Here is a 19,244-nt window from a genome sequence, read left to right on the forward strand (position 1 = left end):
GTTTCCCTTCCCTTCATGCTACAACCATGCTACAATCATGACATAGGGAGTCTCTTTTCATCTCTCTCTCCCTCTCTCTCTCTCTTTCTTTCTGTGTGAAGTGACATAGTAAAAATATTCCAGTGTTAGCACACATTGCAACATTGCAACATGCTTTGTCATTCAAATCAGGATGCAACAGATTTTTCCGAGAAAATACTTCCCTTATTCAGGAAGTGGTTAAATATTAGCAGTATATGATAACGTATTTAAAAGGGAGGCATATTCATTTTTACAGGAAAATGTGATTACTTTCCCTGACCAAGTGTGTGTGTGTGTGTGTGTGTGTGTGTGTGGTTGTCTTAATTGTTATGATGAGAAGTTAGAACAACCAAGTACTGACACACTTTTAATAATTTTGGGTAAAGACTGATTTTCATCCACTGCGACTAATGAGAAGCCAAGTCATATGATGCAACCCCATGACCCCATTTGGTCAAGGAATGCCGTTTATGGGGTGGGAGTTGTCTGCTTTGCTCTCTGTTTACATTATATGGGAGTGCCTTACCGAGAAATGGTAAATGTATTTAAGTATAAGAAAAGTAACACTTGCCAACAATTTCTCATGAACCAGTAACAATCTGATTATAAGGTAGAAATCTCAGGGGAAACATAAAGTGGCAGATTTTTAAAAGTGTTAGGACACAGTGACACAATATTTAGTAACAGCATTTGTCATGGAAGTAATGATCCCAGTCTCGGTATACACTTAAGTGAGTCACACTGATGCACTGGAACTGTATGAAATGTCTACTGCCAGTCCGTGGGTTAGAGACGAAATGTGCAAAGTCATGCTGTCAAAGTGGGATTGTAGAAAACTGGCCCGTGGTGAAGAAGACGAAATGTGGAGATGTCATCGCGAGATTTGAGATACATTATAAATACAAGCAAGCTGCGATTGAAGTTCACTCACTCACGAACACCAGTGCAACAGAGAAGGTAAGTCGTAGCACCCACGAGCGAACATGTACCTTCACAGGGACAATTGGTTGAGGAAGCTAGAGTGTAATTTGATCTTGTGACTTCTCTGTATACGAAACAATGCAGAGCTGTCATGTCCGGAACAAACTTTTGGACTAGGTTTTTTTTTTAATGTTTGAAAAGTTTAGAAGTTCTATGATGATGAGAAAAAAGGCTTGTAACATCTTTCTTCGACAAGACATGTAGGCTATTATGTCAGACTGAAATGGTTTAAACGGCTAAAAGGCTCTGCATGTGTAGGATCAATTAGACTATGTTGAGAGGAAATAGCTATGAATTTCAATTCATTTGTTGTCAAAAACAGTCAGATCGCCAGAAAGGGTTTTCAATTTCTGTTAAATATGCAACAAACCCAGAAAACGTGATTGTTGTACAGAGCAGTTGAAGTGTTTCCAGAATAAATAATCATAGACCCATTCAGCGCCCTATAGTTCAGTGTGCGGGTGGATGCATTTAAGACTCGCAGGTGGTCATAGGCTGTAACATTTGCCATGAAACACTGAACAAAGAAATTTCGCTTAAATAAGGAAGTGTTAGTCTAAATCTCGGGTGGTTCTGTTGGTTTAGGCTAAATATAGCTATCGCTTTCCTCTAACGTTTCATTTGCTGGTATAGGAAGAACATAAAAATGTATTCTGCAATTAACTTGGCACTGTTGCCTAATTTATGTCCTAATCATCCGTGCTGTGATCAGGCTACGACATCACTTCAAAGGTTACATTATAACTTACTAACGTGCACGATTAGGTATGGTATCCAGATGTAGGTCTGTATGGGCTTATGTAAAAATTAAATATCTAGTCACAATTCAGCCCTCGCATAAAATATCTAATGATAATGATGAACGCATGACACTACCGAGATAACAAGCATATAACAAGCATATATCCACCCACTGGTGGTCTTCAACCTCTGGTAAAGAAAATTACATAAATTGTTAGCCATTCCTGGAATTTCTAAATTATCCTATGCATAGTGTATTTGAAGAATCAGCTGTTAAACATAATAAGTGGAAAATGCCAGTATATTAAGACCTACACACTTGTAACATCTATAAAAATGAGCAAAAATACAATGAGCAAAAGGTCAGCAGCTCTGACCCCAGTGGTCCAGTGGCCTTTTGCTGTCTGGGTATCCCAGTCTCTTCATGGGCACATTTTTTCTTTTGTATGTAATTGCTTAAAGGTTGTTTTTGCTTATTTTGAAATAGATGGCTGCTGGCAAAGCTCATATAGGAAAGCTGGCTCCTGAGTTTACAGCCAAGGCTGTGATGCCGGATGGCCAATTTAAGGATGTGAAGTTGTCTGACTACAGAGGTAAGATGGTATAGGAGAAATGTATACCCAGAGAATTTAACAGTGCTGTGTTAATATCGTTTCATGTTTCAAGGTTAGATTTGTTTTTGTATGAATGAACAAAGAATAAGCTACTTCTTAACTCTTCATTTTACTGTGAGTGTGTGTAGCTATGCGTTCATTGATCAAGTATTCAGCCGTTGTCTTTGATTCAGTCATTTTCAATGAACTGACTGAACTTTCATGATCATATTTCTCTGTTCTTCCTGTAGGAAAATATGTGGTGTTCTTCTTCTATCCGCTGGATTTCACCTTTGTTTGCCCCACGGAAATCATTGCTTTCAGTGATGCTGCAGAAGAGTTTAGGAAGATTGATTGCGAAGTTATTGGTGCTTCGGTTGACTCTCATTTTTGCCATCTTGCCTGGTGAGTTCCAAGTCAACTTCACATGAAAACTATCATAATATTAAAGTAAACCCTAGCTTAGTAGTAATAACATTGTTGGTTGACTGTCATAAAGGTTTTCCATGTGGGTCTGACTGCCTTACAGGATCAACACACCTCGGAAGCAAGGTGGTCTCGGTCACATGAAGATTCCATTGGTAGCTGACACCCTTCGTTCCATCGCGACAGATTACGGTGTGCTGAAAGAGGATGAGGGCATTGCCTACAGGTGAGGTGGAAGGATGCCTTGCATCTTTTACTTAAGTCGTCCTGAATACACCAGTCCAATACAGTTGCATCATTACCTGTGCTTTGTGGATTTTTTTCCCCCTTCAGAGGTCTGTTCATCATTGATGACAAAGGAATCTTAAGGCAGATCACAATCAATGACCTCCCAGTGGGCCGCTCAATTGATGAGACCTTGCGACTGGTTCAGGCATTTCAATTCACTGACAAACACGGAGAAGGTATGTCTTTCTTGCTGACAATGTAATAGTTCATAATAATGTCAAAGCACAGGCCTCTGGCTGAGTTTCTTTAGGTTTTTTAATTCTGGTAATGGCTGTGATTCATAGTCCCAATTAGAGTGGAGGTCTTATGTATTGCACAGTATTTACACTCAGTTAACACTGGTTCCTAACATGCCGCAAGCAAACCGTTTGCGAAATTGCACCGTAAATGAAGTGGAATCTCCGAGAACCAATGACAACAATCTGGAGGTGGGTGCACAGGTGCAAAACGCTTTCCACATACAGCTCGAGTGAGCGATTTTTAAAGTGATGTTTCACTGTGGGCGCTGTTGCATCGCGGTGTGTTAGGAACAGATGGTGGAGGCCAACACTGTTATACAAATGGGGATCAAAAGTAAAAAGCAGTCTCTATAGGGCATGACAAAGTAATTTGTATGTATTGCCAGTCGGGCATGCAGAATGTGGTTCTGATTCGACACTTTGGGTTTCCAACAGTTTGCCCAGCAGGTTGGAAACCAGGAAAAGACACCATCAAACCTGACGTCAAGCAGAGCAAAGATTTCTTCTCCAAACAGAACTAAGAAGACCCTACTCTGTACTTTAGTTTAGGAGTTGGTGTGGACCACTTTTTTTTTAAGCTAAGAAAATTCCTATACATATACTGTCGCCTATCTATTGTGACTGTTAATGCCTATGAGAACAAAGTATTTAGCTGTTAACTGAGTTACTATTTTGTTTTGAGCACACACCTGTTTCTTCCTAGTCAGGAAGTGATGTTTTTGTGTTGCAGCATTGTGTGTTGTTCAGTTTCATACATCCATTGTGCATTTCCTTCAAATAAATGAAAATTTCACATTCAATAAATAAATTACTTTTCTATTAAAAGGTAATAACTGTATGTTGTAGCATCCCTTCTTTGTCCACTATCATAATTTGGCAATTTACAATATCCCGTGTGAAATATATGTTTGAATTTATTGTTATTGTTATTTTTTACGGAGCCCCCTTGTGATAACCTGTGCAAACAAGATAAAAAAAAACACACACATTTTACAGGACTGCGTAATTTATTTTAATTTAGGCTTCCCTGTGATCTGCAACCTACGCACTAAATTCAATGCAGCATAGTCTGTTGAGACCAATAATGGCATGACACCAGTGACTGCTTTTTAGTCATTGGTTTGAGACTATAATGCTAGTATTTTTATGGATCTCTCCCCTTTTGGAGGCTTAAATGTGTATGGCTGTCAAATATGATTTGGAGAAGGGGTTGGGGTGTACAACATCAACCTAATGCACCTGTCAACAGCATAGACCTTTGTTACCAGAATAGCACGATTTCCAAAGCTGACAAAATTGTGAGTGCGTGGGTTTGGCGGTTTATAATGTGAGGAAAGCACGATCTTCTCGTCAAGCTGTTCCATGCGCGAGCACACAGATCCCTTTGAGGAATATAATAAGTCATAAAGTTTCGGAGAACTCATCAGCATCAGTTTTAATTTTTTTCTGGGTTTTCTGTAGTTCTCAGCAATAGGGGACCAAGATAACAAATTACAAAATGGCCACTGCTATAAAAATGCCAACCAAACAAGATAATGCAGAGGTGAGATTACTTGAAGTTCTATGTTTTTAGTGAGATTAGCTAGTTAGCTTCCCTAGGATATCTTTGTTAACCTAAACTCATCTATGAGGGTTACACTTATCAACTGAAATCAACTTATCTAACATTACCTTCCTTTTGGAAATGAAAAAGTACTAATCCAAGTCAATACGGCTAGCATGTACGCCATCAGTAACTATCAGTATAATGCTCTGTTAGAGTGTCATTTATCTGGGTTTTGTCGTTTCTTAGTGATAGCTAGCTGGTTAGCCAAACAGCCACGAAGATAATGTTACCATTTTTTGACAAGCATTAACTAACTGTTAGTTCAGAAATAACTATACCATATAGTTCACTTTCATACTCTGTCATAGATGTCCAGGAAATCGCTGTTTACATATTAATGATATTTTAAATGACACATTATTGCCTAAACTTACTCTCACAGTGGACTGGTTTGTTCAACAATGAACTTAAAACGCAAGAACAGTCGCTTCTTTTCGTGAAGCGAATGATGGCCCTTGCAGTGTCCTCCATTACCTACTTGCGTGGTGTTTTCCCAGAGGATGCTTACCGGTCACGCTACTTAGAGGGTGAGCTTTGATTTGTGGATACAAATGATTGTTTACTTATGTGGTTGCAGTCAGAGTTAAATTTGCAATGCACAGTACATCGTTGTTCCTCTGTACTATCTTCCCTTTTGCAGACTTGTGTATCAAAGTTCTGAGAGAAGACAGCTCCTCAGCGGGGGCCTGCAAAATTGTGAGGTGGTAAGTGTAATTATTATTGACTAGATGTAGAAGATGTTTCAGAAAGGTAATCAATCTAACTAAGATATTGCTATTTTGTTTTCCAGGATGATGGGGTGTTTTGATGCTTTAGAGAAGTCATATGTAAGCATTCATTTTCCATATAGTCATCAAAATAAAGAATATTATAATGTACGTTTTTTTGTTCCTTATGTATGTTCATTTGTTGGTTTACAGTTGCAAATTGTGTTCATTGGGGTAAGTAGGAGAATATGTAAGATATGAAACTAATTTACAACAAAATGCTGTCTACTATCCACCTCTGTCTTTAAAGTAGAGGTTCTATATTTTGTGAAGCTACATTATTAGTGTGGCATAGACGGTTGGGAGTTATGTATGTTTGGGAGTTATGTAATTAAGTTACAAAATGTAATCTGTTACAGTTACTGAGAAAAACTATGTAATTCAATTACAGTTACTAATCAAAATGTTGGTGACTCAGAGAGGTTGCATCCAAATAAACTCCTCAAAAAAAGTTCGGAACCGTTATTTCGGTCGATTATTCCTCCCCTTTAATAATGCCAATTGGTATTGTATTTTACAATAGTCACCTTTACAACGAGGTACAACTTGTAAGGATCGTGCATTCGTGGAATGAGCAACACAGCTAACCGTGTGGGTAGCGGCCCAAAAGAAATGTGCCAAATCCCCAGCAATATTCTTCTGTTGGTATTCACTCTTGTTTTGGAGTTGCTTGGTGGATTGGAATGATTGCACTCTCTCACAGTAATAAGGAAAAAACAAAACATATTGGCCATTTTTACACTTTATTAATTTTACACTGTTAGGGACCTCAGTAGCGTGTGGAAGATCCATATTCATTCCACAACGGCTTGGCACCTCTTCCCTCATGCTGGTCTCCAGCCTGGTCACACACTGCTGTGGGATGGCATCCCATTCCTCAATCAGGATTTGTCGCAAGTCAGCCAACATGGTTGCGTTGGTCACTCTGACACGTACAGCACGCCCAAGCTGATCCCACAAGTATTCAATTGGGTTGAGGTCTGGATTTACGGCAGGCCATTCCATCCTCTCCACTCCCAAATTCTGGAGGATCTCTGTGATGATCCTGCCTCTGTGGGGGCGAGCGTTGTCATCCTGGAGGATGGAGTTAGGTCCCAGATTCTGGAGATATGGGATCGCCACTGGCTCCAGAATCTCATTCCGATATCTCACTGAATACCAACAGAAGAATATTGCTGGGGATTTTGGCAAATTTTTTTGGGCCGCTACCCACACGGTTAGCTGTGTTGCTCATTCCACGAATGCACGATCCTTACAAGTTGTACCTCGTTGTAAAGGTGACTAATCAGGCTTTCCAACGATATAAAATACAATACCAATTGGTATTATTAAAGGCAAGGAATAATCAACCGAAATAACGTTTCCGAACTTTTTTTGAGGAGTTTATATTATTTTCAGCAAAAAGCTTTAAAGCTTATATATAGAAGAATATAACATTCAATCAGTTGCTTTTTTATCTTTTTGCCATTTATACAGGCTCCATTCATTTGGCACTATGCACATTGTTTTGGTTGATTTGAATTAGCACCGCCTCTCGTCTGCCAATCAAAGAGTTATCAACTGTAATGTAATTACAAATGTAATGTAAGTTACATTACTTTGATGCAGTCATTAGTTTCATTTACTAATAATCTGTAACCTATTACATTTCCCAACCTGGTAGCATAGAATTATACAATTTTAGTCTGCAACATTGATTGATGGATTCAGTAAGCTCGCCAGTGTTCTTAAAATACTCTTTCACTTTATTTTTTTACCCAGGTATGCCCAAAGACTGCAGATGTCAATGTAAGTCTGTTGTTTCAATTGATATCATTGCCACGCCCTTTGCATTAGTAGGCCTGTCAGTTTTTCAGTTTGTAATGTCTGGAACAGTTTGTAATGTCACCTATAAGTGAACGTAAAATATTGCCCTGTTTAAGCGCTACAATGTACGATAGTAAAGAGCAGAATCACTTAATTTACACAGACTTTGATGACATTTTCATTTTGTTCATTTGCTTGTAGCACATCATTGAGTCCTATCAGTTTAAATTTGTATACACAGAGGATGGGCCACAAATGGATTTTCTAAGGTGAGAAAGTTGACTGTTGCTGTAATTTTCATGTCAAGTGTTACAGTACCTTAACATGATCTCCAGTAGGTTTGTTTGGGGTGGGGGATATACAGAAAGTACGTAGAACAATTTAAACGTTTAACAGTATTTTCAGACCGCTGAGTTCTACAGCTTATAGGTAAGGTGTACTCGTGCTCCTGCTTCCACACTCGTGTTTGTTTACATTCTGGCTTCCGTAGAAACGAGAAGGTTGAGATGAGAGTGACCATGGAGGACACAAAGAAGGCGTCTGTGCTTCTCATCAGGAAGTTGTTCCTCCTCATGCAAAATCTGGATGTTCTCCCAAGCAATGTGTCCCTCACCATGAGACTCTACTACTATGATGATGGTGAAAACAATGATCCTGCATGTCCTGTAAAAATGCCTTTTAATTGTATTAACATGTTTTTTTGGCAAGAATAGTTTTATCCTCTACCTCAATTAATTAATTTTACATCATAGACAGTTATGTAGACCTAGGTTGCAGCTCACATATCTAAAAGGTTAGGTGAAAAAATGCATAGTATTGATAGAACTCTAATAACTGATCGAACTTGCAGAGCTTTTAAAGTGGGCTGATTTACAGACTGTGAGAGGCAGATAACAGGGTGTACCCGACTTTATCAAGAGGAGCATGCGGCTCAAAGTTCACCATCTCTCTCTCATCCGTACTTTTATTACCCTCAGTCACGCCTTCTGACTATGATCCGCCGGGGTTCAAAGAGGGTGTGTGTGATGACCTGTGGTTTGAGGGCACAGCGGTCCACTTCAAAGTGGGTGAGCTGCAAACTCCGTTCCACGCCATGAAGGTGCGCGTGGCGGCTGAACAGCAACGCGCCGGGAAGCTCCAGGAAAGCAGCCATCTGAGGGAGTCTGGGAAGGTGCCTGTGACCTCTGACCCCGAGGTGTGCTCCAGAGATCTACAGCAAAAGGCATTTGTGTTTGCAACAATTACTGTTGCATTGTTGCCTTATCTGTATGAATGAGCTGGGAACAGCTTACAGTTGCATAGCCATTGATTTAGCTGTCCAATTACTATTCAGGAAAGTCTGTTGTATTACCATATCCAGTCTAATTAGTTGCAGAGACTGATTTGGACTGTGACGTAACTTTGTTTAACTCTTGGATAGGCTACCCACATAGGATGTCCCGCTGACAACCTGTCATCTGATGAAGGTAGCCACACAGCCATACCGCAGTTTGTAACATTTGGTTATTCTGTTACCTTTCTAAAGGAATTATATCTTCATTCATTTTTGTTTTATTCCCATTTTGTAGAGTCCGCTGCAGAGTTCAAGAAACCCCAAAAGATTAAGGTAACCAGTGAAAGAATCCTTTCTATTCTTGAAAAAAAGAACAAGAACAAGAATGAATCCATTGTCTTCATGAGACATGACCCTTTACGTATCAAGTTTCCTCACCTTGAGGTGATGTGAGTTTCCTTAATGGATTTCTCTGGAACCGTCATCACTTCTTTCCAGTGAACAATATACAATAATTACAACCAAATTACTTTTTCATAGTACGACATAACATGGCCACTAGATTACTGGTAAATTGTTTTTTTCTTTTTGCACAGAGGAAAATTCAGGGCAACAAACTAATCAAGAGAACAAGAAAAGAACTATGAAGTGGATATGGACTGACAGTTGATTGCATGCAGTGTAGAGTGACGAGCACGTGCTTGTCATTTTTATCACATATTTATTTGTAGTATTGCAAATTTGGAAAACTATTATTTATTTACAAGTAGTAAGTAAGGATATTGAGTTGCTGTAGACATGGAAAAGATATATTTTTAAGGCTCTTTCACAGAGGGTAAAGAAGTAATTATAATTATTAAAGAGTGATCATTGCTGTCTTTTACTCTTCATGTTTGACACATGTGTTGTCCACTGAACCCAATATGAAATATATAAATGGTCTTTGATTATTCCTTCTCTCGGTCTTCCTTAGTCATTGATTTACTAGAAGCTCATTGTGTACCGCTCAGGGTAATCCGGCATGAATAATCAGTAATGATGCATCTAGGTCATTTTCACAGTTTCTAAGATTTTGACATACTTGTGTAAACATTCATTCAGTCCCATCTCAAAAACTGGAACAGTAATAATATTTCTACTAATTAAGTGAATGAGGCAATATGGACATCAAATGCTTCATGTTGTTCCCCTTGATGAAGCACACTTCAGCCCAATAGTGTCACTTTGTGGTCAATCATAATAGTGCACATCCACAATATAGACGGCACGACTGGGCCGATGATAGGTGGCCAGCCTTAACGGCGTCGAGGCTCATGGCACGTTCAAGCAGCTTGATATGTGTCTTCACAGGACCCGTCTTTAAAAGAGACTGTCCACATCCCCCATCTCTACAACCACTGTCTTCAGCTGAGAGTAGAATTCAATGGTAACTTGGCCATTCTCTCTTCCTATACCTGTGACAGATGCAGGAACAAATGTCCATTCAGAGCACACCAAGACAGGTACCAAATGAATTATTCTAAATTATTACAATGACATAAACAAGCTACATTTAATTTAAAAGAAGTTAATGGCTTTGCAGTGCGAACAGATTGGTACAAGACCCTGTATAGGCTCAGACATATCAGCATGTGTAGGTGCTGAATGTTTAGGCATGTGTAGGTGCTGAATGTATAGGCTTAGACATATAGGCATGTGTAGGTGCTGAATGTATAGGCTTAGATACAAAGGCATGAGTAGGTGCTGAATGTATAGGCTTAGACATATAGGCATGTGTAGGTGCTGAATGTATAGGCTTAGATACATAGGCATGTGTAGGTGCTGAATGTATATGCTTAGATACATAGGCCTGTGTAGGTGCTGAATGTATAGATTAGATACATAGGCATGTGTAGGTGCTGAATGTATAGATTAGATACATAGGCATGTGTAGGTGCTGAATGTATAGATTAGATACATAGGCATGTGTAGGTGCTGAATGTATAGGTTTAGACACATATGCATGTGTAGGTGCTGAATGTATAGGTTTAGACATATAGGCATGTGTAGGTGCATGTGTGCAAACCTGATGCTTTGTAGCCTCCAAATGGCACCTCAACAGGTGTGATGTTGTAGTTGTTTATGAAGCAGGCGCCAGCCTGCAGATTCGCCACCACGCGGTGTGCACGTTTCACATCTCTGCAATGCGAGCGACAAAATAATGGGGAAAGACACAGCTATAGAGATTTAATGCACACATGCTATAGAGATTTAATGCACACATGCTAGGGCTGTAGTTTAAAAATAGACCACTCATTTATGTATCTGCTATAGTTGTCAAGGAAGCTCACCACATCCAAATCATATTCCTAGCTGTACTCAAATGCCGTTTTAAAATAAAATACCCCTAATGAAGTACAGCTTAAGAGTTTGTTGATGGTGGCTTGAAATGTAATAGTGGCAATGCATGTTGAAGTTGCTAAATAGGCATATGCAACTTTCCAACAATGAATTATACTCCTAATATGATTTGTGAAATGTGGAAATGTGATTTTGTTACTTGGTGAAGACCCCAGCTGCTAGACCCATGGTGCTGTCATTGGCCCTCTGCAGCACCTCCTCTTCGGTATCAAATGGTAATACAGACATCACTGGCCCAAAGATCTCCTCCCGCACACATGTCATGTCATCCGTGCAGTTATCTGTAGCCAACCACACAAACAAAAGTTGGTTTTCAAAAGAGTTTTGTATATAAAGCTTACACCCCACAGACACATTTAAAAGAGTTAAAATATAAAACTGACAACACAGTGTGACCCCTTTTATCACTATATTAAAATTATGTTACTTTAAAATGAAGAGTATCTGTGTATAACACTCTAAGGCAAAGGACTTAGACACCCCTATACAGAACTCCATATGCACAAAAAGAACTAACCTATCACACAAGGGGACATGTAGTAGCCATTCTTGAGCTTTGGGTCAGCAGGGGTAATGGGTTCTCCCCCACAAAGTATCCTGGCTCCCTGGAAATAACATGATCACACTGACACATAACTGAACCTATAAATACAATGTTTAATGCAGACTCGCCAGAAATGTAAATGAGACATTTAATGTTTTGCTTCCTATATATCTTTTAAAAAACTGTTAAAAGTATTGCACAACATGAAATGAAATGCCTTTTGAAAATGTAATTCAATATTCAAAGGTACCTCCTCCTTAGCCTGGCGGATGAATCCCAGCACCTTGTCCAGGTGTGGCCTGCTCACTAAAGCACCCATTCGAGTCTGCTCCAGCAGGGGGTCTCCGATCTGGATGGCTTTAGTCCTTCGCACCACCTCCTCTATAAACTGAGGCAGGATTTTCCTCTGAACAAACACACGAGTTCCATTGCTGCAAACCTGAAAGATCGAAGGGGGGTGATCATGCATTATACAGGGAGGGCGACGGACCGACAGAGGTGGAAGAATTACATTCCACTCTGATAGTATTTGCAATGTTTCCATCCCCAATTCTACTAAGCCAACAGAAAAGGACTTTCTTTCCTGTACCTGCACTATAAAACCCTTGAGATATGAAATGCATAATGAGTTTTTTGACGAGAATTGACAAGCATAAGCCACCTCTTTAGCTTTAATTAACAGCTTATTGCAGTGTGCACTAAGGCTACATACTACCCCTGTGTCATGTTTGGAACATATATACAGATATATATATGAATGTATACTTCTTCAGTGTCTTTGGGGATACCCTGATCTCTGTTAATAAAGCCACCACACTGCCCCCCCAAACCCAGCTCACATACCAAAAGTGTCACATTGATTTTCATGGTCCACTGTTCCTTTTCTGTACCTGGCCTTGAGACAGGAAGTTTGCCATGAGTGCCCCTCTGACAGCGTTCTCCAAGTCACTGTCCTCAAAGATGATGAGAGGAGACTTGCCTCCGAGCTCCAGTGTCACTGGCTTCACCCCGCTGGAAGCCATCTCCATAATCTGCAGAGTGAGGAAGGAGCACAAACTAAATATCAAAACGGGTCACTTTGCTCATGGTGACCCATACATTGAGCGTTCTGTTTGTAGCCAAGTGCTGTTTGTAACCGTGTAAGCCCAGTGCTGTTGATGTTTATGCTGTGCATGTTATACACAGAACTGTGTAGACATTGTACATTCTCCCTATATACTTTACATGACATTCTGGAGTGAGTCATGTTTCCCTTTTGAACTGCTAAACAATTAATGAAATCAAAAAACATTTCCCCCCTGAAGAAGAACAGGCAGTGTGTTACCTTCTTGCCAGTTTGGATGCTCCCTGTAAAAGAGACCTTTGCCACAGAAGGATGGTGGCAAAGCAGCGTGCCCGTTTCCTGCCCACCCTGCACTACGTTATATAACCCGTCGGGGGCACCAGCTTGGGCATAGATCTGCCAGAAAAACTGCTGTCACAGGGGTCACTGGGGATGGCTTGAAAACCATGGAGTTTCCTAGTAAAAAAAAAGATTCCAGTGATCAACACTATCAAACATGTAGGCCTACTACCAGAGACATTAGGAGTATACTAATGTCTCTGGACTATACACTTTAAATCAAATTCAGCGAATTACTCCTCAAGTTCTGCTTGCTGTCTTTTCTGTGTGTGTGCTACAAAAACATTTTGTACACATTTTGTCCTCAATTTCATACACAGTCCTGGCTTTGTCAATGGGAAACAAAGTGCCTTGGACCAACTCGTACACTATTCCAACCAATCAACACGTTTCTTCAGGAATATGGAAGGGAGGGGTGTAATTTGATTGGCTGTTGAGCTCAAATAGCATGAGTCGCAGAATAACCTTTAAGCTTACAACATCTTATTCATGTTTAGAGGTGTTTGTTATATATATATATATGTGTGTGTGTGTGTGTGTGTGTGTGTGTGTGTGTGTGTGTGTCTTTGTGAAAGGTAAAGTGTTACCACAAGCAAGGGCTGGGGCTGATTTCCAGGATGCGATTTGAAAGGGGTAATTCCAGGCTCCGATCCCAACACACACGCCAAGGGGCTCGCGTCGGGTGTATGCAAATGAACCTCCAGGTAACTGGACATGCTGTCCTAGGATGGGAAAACAAACATTCACATTTAGTAAAGCCATACACTTAATGCAAACATGGTTGATTTTCCATTCTCAGGGTTACAGTTCTTGTATTATATACAGAAGGAACTGAGCATGCACAGGGGTTGTGTGCTCCCATAATGTTGTGGGTGATGTGTTGTGCCCCATAATGCTGTACGTCTGTGTTGGAGAGAATGACAATGTTTAATCCTGTGCTTAATATTCTCTTTCTGTTTGTACTTGTATTTTTTAGCCTGTGTTAGTGTTTTTTGAGTCCATGTGCTGTGCGTAATCGAGAGTATGTGGTTCTGATCTGTTGTTAACGTATTTGCCCACCCCTACCTAGTGTGTGATGTCCATGTAAGACTGCTTTCGCTGTCATCTGTATCAGTTTCTAAATGGTTACCACCTGAATGAGATTCTTAAATAACCAGCAAAACACCAACGAGAGGCCTTCCGTTTGTTCTAGATACTACTAGTATTCTCTATGAATCATAGAATAGAAAAGCCTTTATTGTAATTGTATTCGCATACAACGGAATTGGGAGTGCTGCTCCTGTTGGTGCGACGAGGGACAACATATAACATAACAACAATATTACAACTATCTAAAAACTAACAGGTAAAGCAATGTCACAATGTTTGTTTGTAATGTCCCTCTGTACTTGAATCAGCACCAACCTGCCAGTGTGCAGGCAAGCCCAGCATAGTACTCGATACACAGCCCGGCCAGAGTCCACATCCAGACGGGCCTCTGTGATGGACTTCCCGTTGTTCACCACTTCTGCCTCCGCGATCTCCTCTCTTCGACACTGTCATCAGTCAAGACAGTATTCGTTTTTATTAAGACCAACATTTTCACCTACTTTTTGAGTTGTTCCGACTTGAGGAGGCGTTCATATGAATTTTACCAGCCGGAAAGTCATTATTCCGATTATTTCGACACCACGTGAATGCACCTTTAGACAGAGATAGACTTTAAAAAAAGTTTGAGTGTGTGTTTGAACTCTGACCTTTGTTACAGGTACTCTCAGTTCCGTGACGAGTACAGTCTAGAACAAGTGATGAAGTCCAGAAAAGTATTTGATTTTCTCACCCTACTTCAGTGTTGGTAAGGATCTCCTCATCGTCCACAAACCTTGCAGTTATATAACAAGTAACTATGAATTACAATTGGTGCAGGAATGTAGTGCATTGATCTCTTTAGTGTTAACAGATAACAGATGAGTTGAGGTAGTGACAGTGTCAGTTTGTAACTGGCTCCCTGTCCTTGAAATCAAGGCCATTTTTGTGCTTGAGGAATGAGCATGAATGGTGTTATGAAATGTTTCAAAATCCCAAGGTTCACTGATAAGATAATCATCATATGACAGGTCGTGTCTTCACAACAAAGGATACATCTTCTTTTAAAGCTCAGTTTTCCTACAATTGTGTAATTTCCTACAACTTTAACTTTTAACACTTCATAACATCATACTGTACAAAATATTTAGTTTTCTTAAATACACAAATAGCACAAATACTTATATTTAGAACAATTAGTATGTTCAAAAAGTATTCTGTCAGTTCATGTAACATTTAAAGCTTTCAGGCACTTTGCTATTACTTACTTACTTACTAACTTTAGTGAGCGGTTTTAGCATACTTAATTGTAAAGGGGTTAATTCATCTTCACAGCCCAACATCAGATGGTGCAGGAGCAGCCATCTTGGCCAGTGAGGACTTTGTTAGGCAACATGGTCTGGAACACAAAGCGGTGGAGATCATTGCCCAGGAGATGGTGACGGACACGGCCTCCACCTTTGACGAGAACAGCTGCCTGAAAATGGTGAGAGCCACAGGTGTACTCTGGCAGACCTCGGTCTAGTGAACCCCCATTCAAGCACATGCAGGTTGTCTTAGTACCTGTGTAGGGCAGTTTGGATGAGTAAGTCACAGCTATCACCGTCACAGTTTTCATATTAGTCATTTGTGAGTGACGTCTTGTTACTGACTGGTGCCAGTTCTATTTCAAGGGAAGAAAGGATTCAGAAAGGACTCAGCTAATTGTTTACTGGGCTATTAGCAGTGTTTGTAGCCTGTCTCAGCATCCTGAAGGGGATCAAATAGTACATAAAAGGCCCTATTTTGACCGGCAAAACAGCTGACGGAAAAGGCCTAATCTGCCTGGGTAGGATATCAAAATCTGGCAGTAAATTAAGCCCTTCCGCGGAGGCGTGGATTTTGGATATTGGCTTGGTGACATATATTCTTCTCTGACCGGGAACATCCCCACTGTTCACTAACACTACCCTTGTTATTTCCATTCACATATTCACATATTGTGGTCTAATTAGACTAAGGCAGAAGAAGAACTGCTGCTCCACACCAGCGCATTTCCTACAAAACATTTCTGTTCTTGGTCGTAAAGGAATGCAGAGAGAGATTGCATTCAGGTTGGCCCAGGTGTTCAAATCTATCAACATAAACATAGCTGGCAACCTCCCATATCTTCTGCATTCCCCACTCATGTTAGCTACTGGTCACTGCTGCTCATTCCCCACTCATGTTAGCTATTGGTCACTGCAGCTCCATATCTTATGCATTCCCCACTCATGTAGACTACTGGTCACTGCTGCTCATTCCCCACTCATGCAGACTACTGGTGACTGCTGCTGTTGCCTGTTCCGCATCAGGTTCTCACCCTGTCTCTAGGATATCTCATATCATCAGTAAATCTACACATACAGTCACCAATGCCTCATGTTACACAAATTATTACCTTCATATGTCCACTCTCTCCTGTTGATCCAGTGCTCAGCTAAACAGGCTTTCACACACCTGTCCGGTTCTGCTTAGGTTCTGGATGCACCGACTGCACCAAATAGCCTTACAGTTTAAGAATACTTCTTCATTAAGAAGCAATGTAAAGGATAACATTTCAATCTAATTAAGTAAGGGATAATGTATTGTCCGGAGGTCATTATCCAAAAATAAATCCCGACGGGGCGAACAGCACCCCGACGCGCAGCGGAGGGGTGTTGTTTCGTACTGAAGGGATTTATTTTTGGATAATGACCGACGGACAATACATTATCCCGCTTATTATACGGTTTCTTGCCAAAAACGATAGAAGACATTCCGCCAAAATACCTCTTTTTAATGATTTAGTTGCCGTTTCATGATTTACGCTAAGAAATAAATAGTTCTTCAAGCAAATAGAACTTTTAAGTTTCAGGTGTTGCGTAGCAACCCATTACTTGCTGACTTCAAATTACAATGAGTCTGTTACGTTAAATGACCGGACTACTTGCGGAATGATATGAAAGATGTGAATTAGAAGCACAAAACCCGTTGCCAATGACAGCGGTCAATATCTTTTCGCAGCGGTGAATATCAGGAAATATTCACCGGCGAACGTTGGGATGGCCCATTCAAATCAACGGAACTTTTTGGAACATTCTGAAGAGCCGTATAATAACATTGAATACAATAGTCACCTGAGATGAACCTAGTATGCTGTTGAAGTAAAAGCTAAAGATCATTCTTTCACATCACCTCACAGCCTGTGCCACTTGGGGAAAGGGGTGAAATGTAGCCTCATCCGAAAACATTTATTTCTGTAGAAAATAGATCTCTTCTGCTCTCCCAAGTCGCACTCAGCAGGTGCCAGAATGGCTGCAGAAACATTTAACATTTCAGCAAAGATGAAAGCAATACATGTTTTGGTTCATTACCTAGCTCCGGAGTTGCAAACGTGCTCCATTATGCAAATTGAGATTCAATCGACTATGTATCACATTACGCATGTTTGGACATTTTATATTCTAGGCCTAAATAAATTCTCCAGAATGGACGTTAGATGGGCTACATTGATCTCAACAAAATAGTGTTAGCTTGAAATCTAAGTGGGCGAAACACTTTTGTACAGACTCAACGTCACAGACCCTGATTAGTAGGTTTAAAGGGATGTGGCCAGGGCATTTTAAAACCGGTCAGCCAAGCCACAATCATGTGTCAATGAATTTAGTTGTTTTTAACCACCGAAGAAACACTACAGTTTACTCCTTGTAAAAGCTCTCCTGGCGAACACCATCCAGAACCTGCAGCGATATTGCCATCTTCTTACGTTGTACTTTAATGTGACGCATTCAGTTGAAAGGGACTGCTCATCAATGCTGTTGGTCGCCTTTAACCAAACCTTTCACTAATTAACTTCAGTCCACCTAGTGTCTTTGGCCACACCCCTACAGCCCGCTCTGCAGCATGTCCATTTTAGTGCAACAGTGTGCATGCGCTGCCGTTACTGCATCAGTGTGCATGCGGCCTGATGAGTCCATCCTGTCTGTGCCAATCCTCCCCTACAGGTGGGTTATGACATGACACAGCAAGCAGCCAGGAAGTGCTTTGAGACGGCCGGACTGACGCCATCGGATGTGGACGTCATTGAGCTGCATGACTGCTTCTCGGCCAACGAGCTCATCACATACGAAGCCCTAGGCCTGTGCGCAGAGGGTGTGTACACTGTTGTGTCCTGTCCAGCTAAATATATAAAAAAAAGACAACAAAAGAATGGATTGTAGAGTCCCTCAGTGACATTTCTGTGTTTGTTTTAAGGTGTAGTTGTGAGACATGTTTGGTGAGCCTATCTGTCTGTCTGTCTGCAGGGAAGGCAGGGGAACTCATTGATAGTGGAGACAACACCTATGGGGGCAAGTGGGTGGTGAATCCCAGCGGAGGCCTCATCTCCAAAGGTCATCCCCTCGGGGCCACAGGTGAGCCGCTGGCATCCTTTTAACCTTTGACCCCAGCCAGAGAGTGACCTCTCTCATGTGGAATCAGGTCTTTTAGGAAAGTAGGAAGGATGAGAAGAAGTGAAATCAGCACTAGTGAACTCAACCTTCTGTCAGCTATACAGCTACAAGAAAGTAAACGTGTGTGTACATTTGATTATATGATATTTATAAGGTTTTTAATGTTTTAAAACGTATGTTTCCTTGCGTTGGACAAACAATTTGTGGGTTGTGAAAACTAGATGTTTTTTTTTTTCAATCTTGGTTAGAGTGCTGTCCACCACTTGTAAAATGTTCTCTTACCTAAGAGACGAGCACATATAAGAAAACATTGGTAAATCCCAGAAATCAAGGGGTACTAACAAAATAAGAGCAAATCGTGGATACAAGCAAAAATAAGAGGAAATTTGTTTGTGTATTGCTTCCTGCATGAGGCCCAATGTTTAGAGAAACATGAAGTGTTCTGGCGCCAGTACCATCTATCACCCACCAGGGATCACCAGAGCACAGTTGCAGTGCACACACACACACACACACACACACACACACACACACACACACACACACACCCCGTACACTTTTTAACAGTCTCTCATCTACCAGCTGCTGGCGTGGCCAGAGGGGTAATTAACTCCAGCTGACTGTGAGAGTAGTTCAATGAG

The 19,244-nt window shown here is 40.7% G+C and overlaps 3 protein-coding genes across 5 annotated transcripts in view; all 3 read left to right on the top strand.

Moving 5' to 3' along the window:
• Positions 1-19,244, top strand: part of scp2a (sterol carrier protein 2a) — a 107,300-nt gene that overhangs the window by 81,899 nt on the left and 6,157 nt on the right. Inside the window, 4 exon segments of the mRNA XM_031563272.2 lie at positions 14,835-14,921; positions 15,488-15,638; positions 18,157-18,304; positions 18,457-18,564. Coding sequence (XP_031419132.1) covers positions 14,835-14,921; positions 15,488-15,638; positions 18,157-18,304; positions 18,457-18,564 — 494 coding nt within the window.
• On the top strand, positions 926-4,119 carry LOC116219633 (peroxiredoxin-1). The gene is made up of 6 exons (XM_031563286.2): positions 926-978; positions 2,231-2,336; positions 2,588-2,741; positions 2,866-2,988; positions 3,096-3,226; positions 3,725-4,119. The coding sequence occupies exons 2-6, from the start codon at positions 2,231-2,233 to the stop codon at positions 3,808-3,810; spliced, it is 600 nt and encodes a 199-aa protein (XP_031419146.1). The 5' UTR covers positions 926-978; the 3' UTR covers positions 3,811-4,119.
• On the top strand, positions 5,521-9,570 carry LOC116219632 (HORMA domain-containing protein 1-like). Of its 3 annotated transcripts, XM_042703746.1 has the most exons (9): positions 5,521-5,722; positions 5,816-5,836; positions 7,424-7,450; positions 7,670-7,737; positions 7,959-8,107; positions 8,446-8,690; positions 8,889-8,934; positions 9,037-9,074; positions 9,338-9,570. In XM_042703746.1, exons 1-9 carry the CDS (start codon positions 5,687-5,689, stop codon positions 9,386-9,388), a joined length of 681 nt encoding a protein of 226 aa, XP_042559680.1. In that variant the 5' UTR covers positions 5,521-5,686; the 3' UTR covers positions 9,389-9,570. The 3 variants fall into 3 exon arrangements, with proteins under 3 accessions (XP_042559680.1, XP_031419144.1, XP_031419145.1); XM_031563284.2 differs by having other exon boundaries at positions 5,521-5,836; XM_031563285.2 differs by having other exon boundaries at positions 5,521-5,836; positions 8,446-8,663.

This window comes from Clupea harengus, chromosome 25, assembly GCF_900700415.2.
Source record: "Clupea harengus chromosome 25, Ch_v2.0.2, whole genome shotgun sequence".
In the NCBI taxonomy this organism is placed as follows: domain Eukaryota; kingdom Metazoa; phylum Chordata; class Actinopteri; order Clupeiformes; family Clupeidae; genus Clupea; species Clupea harengus.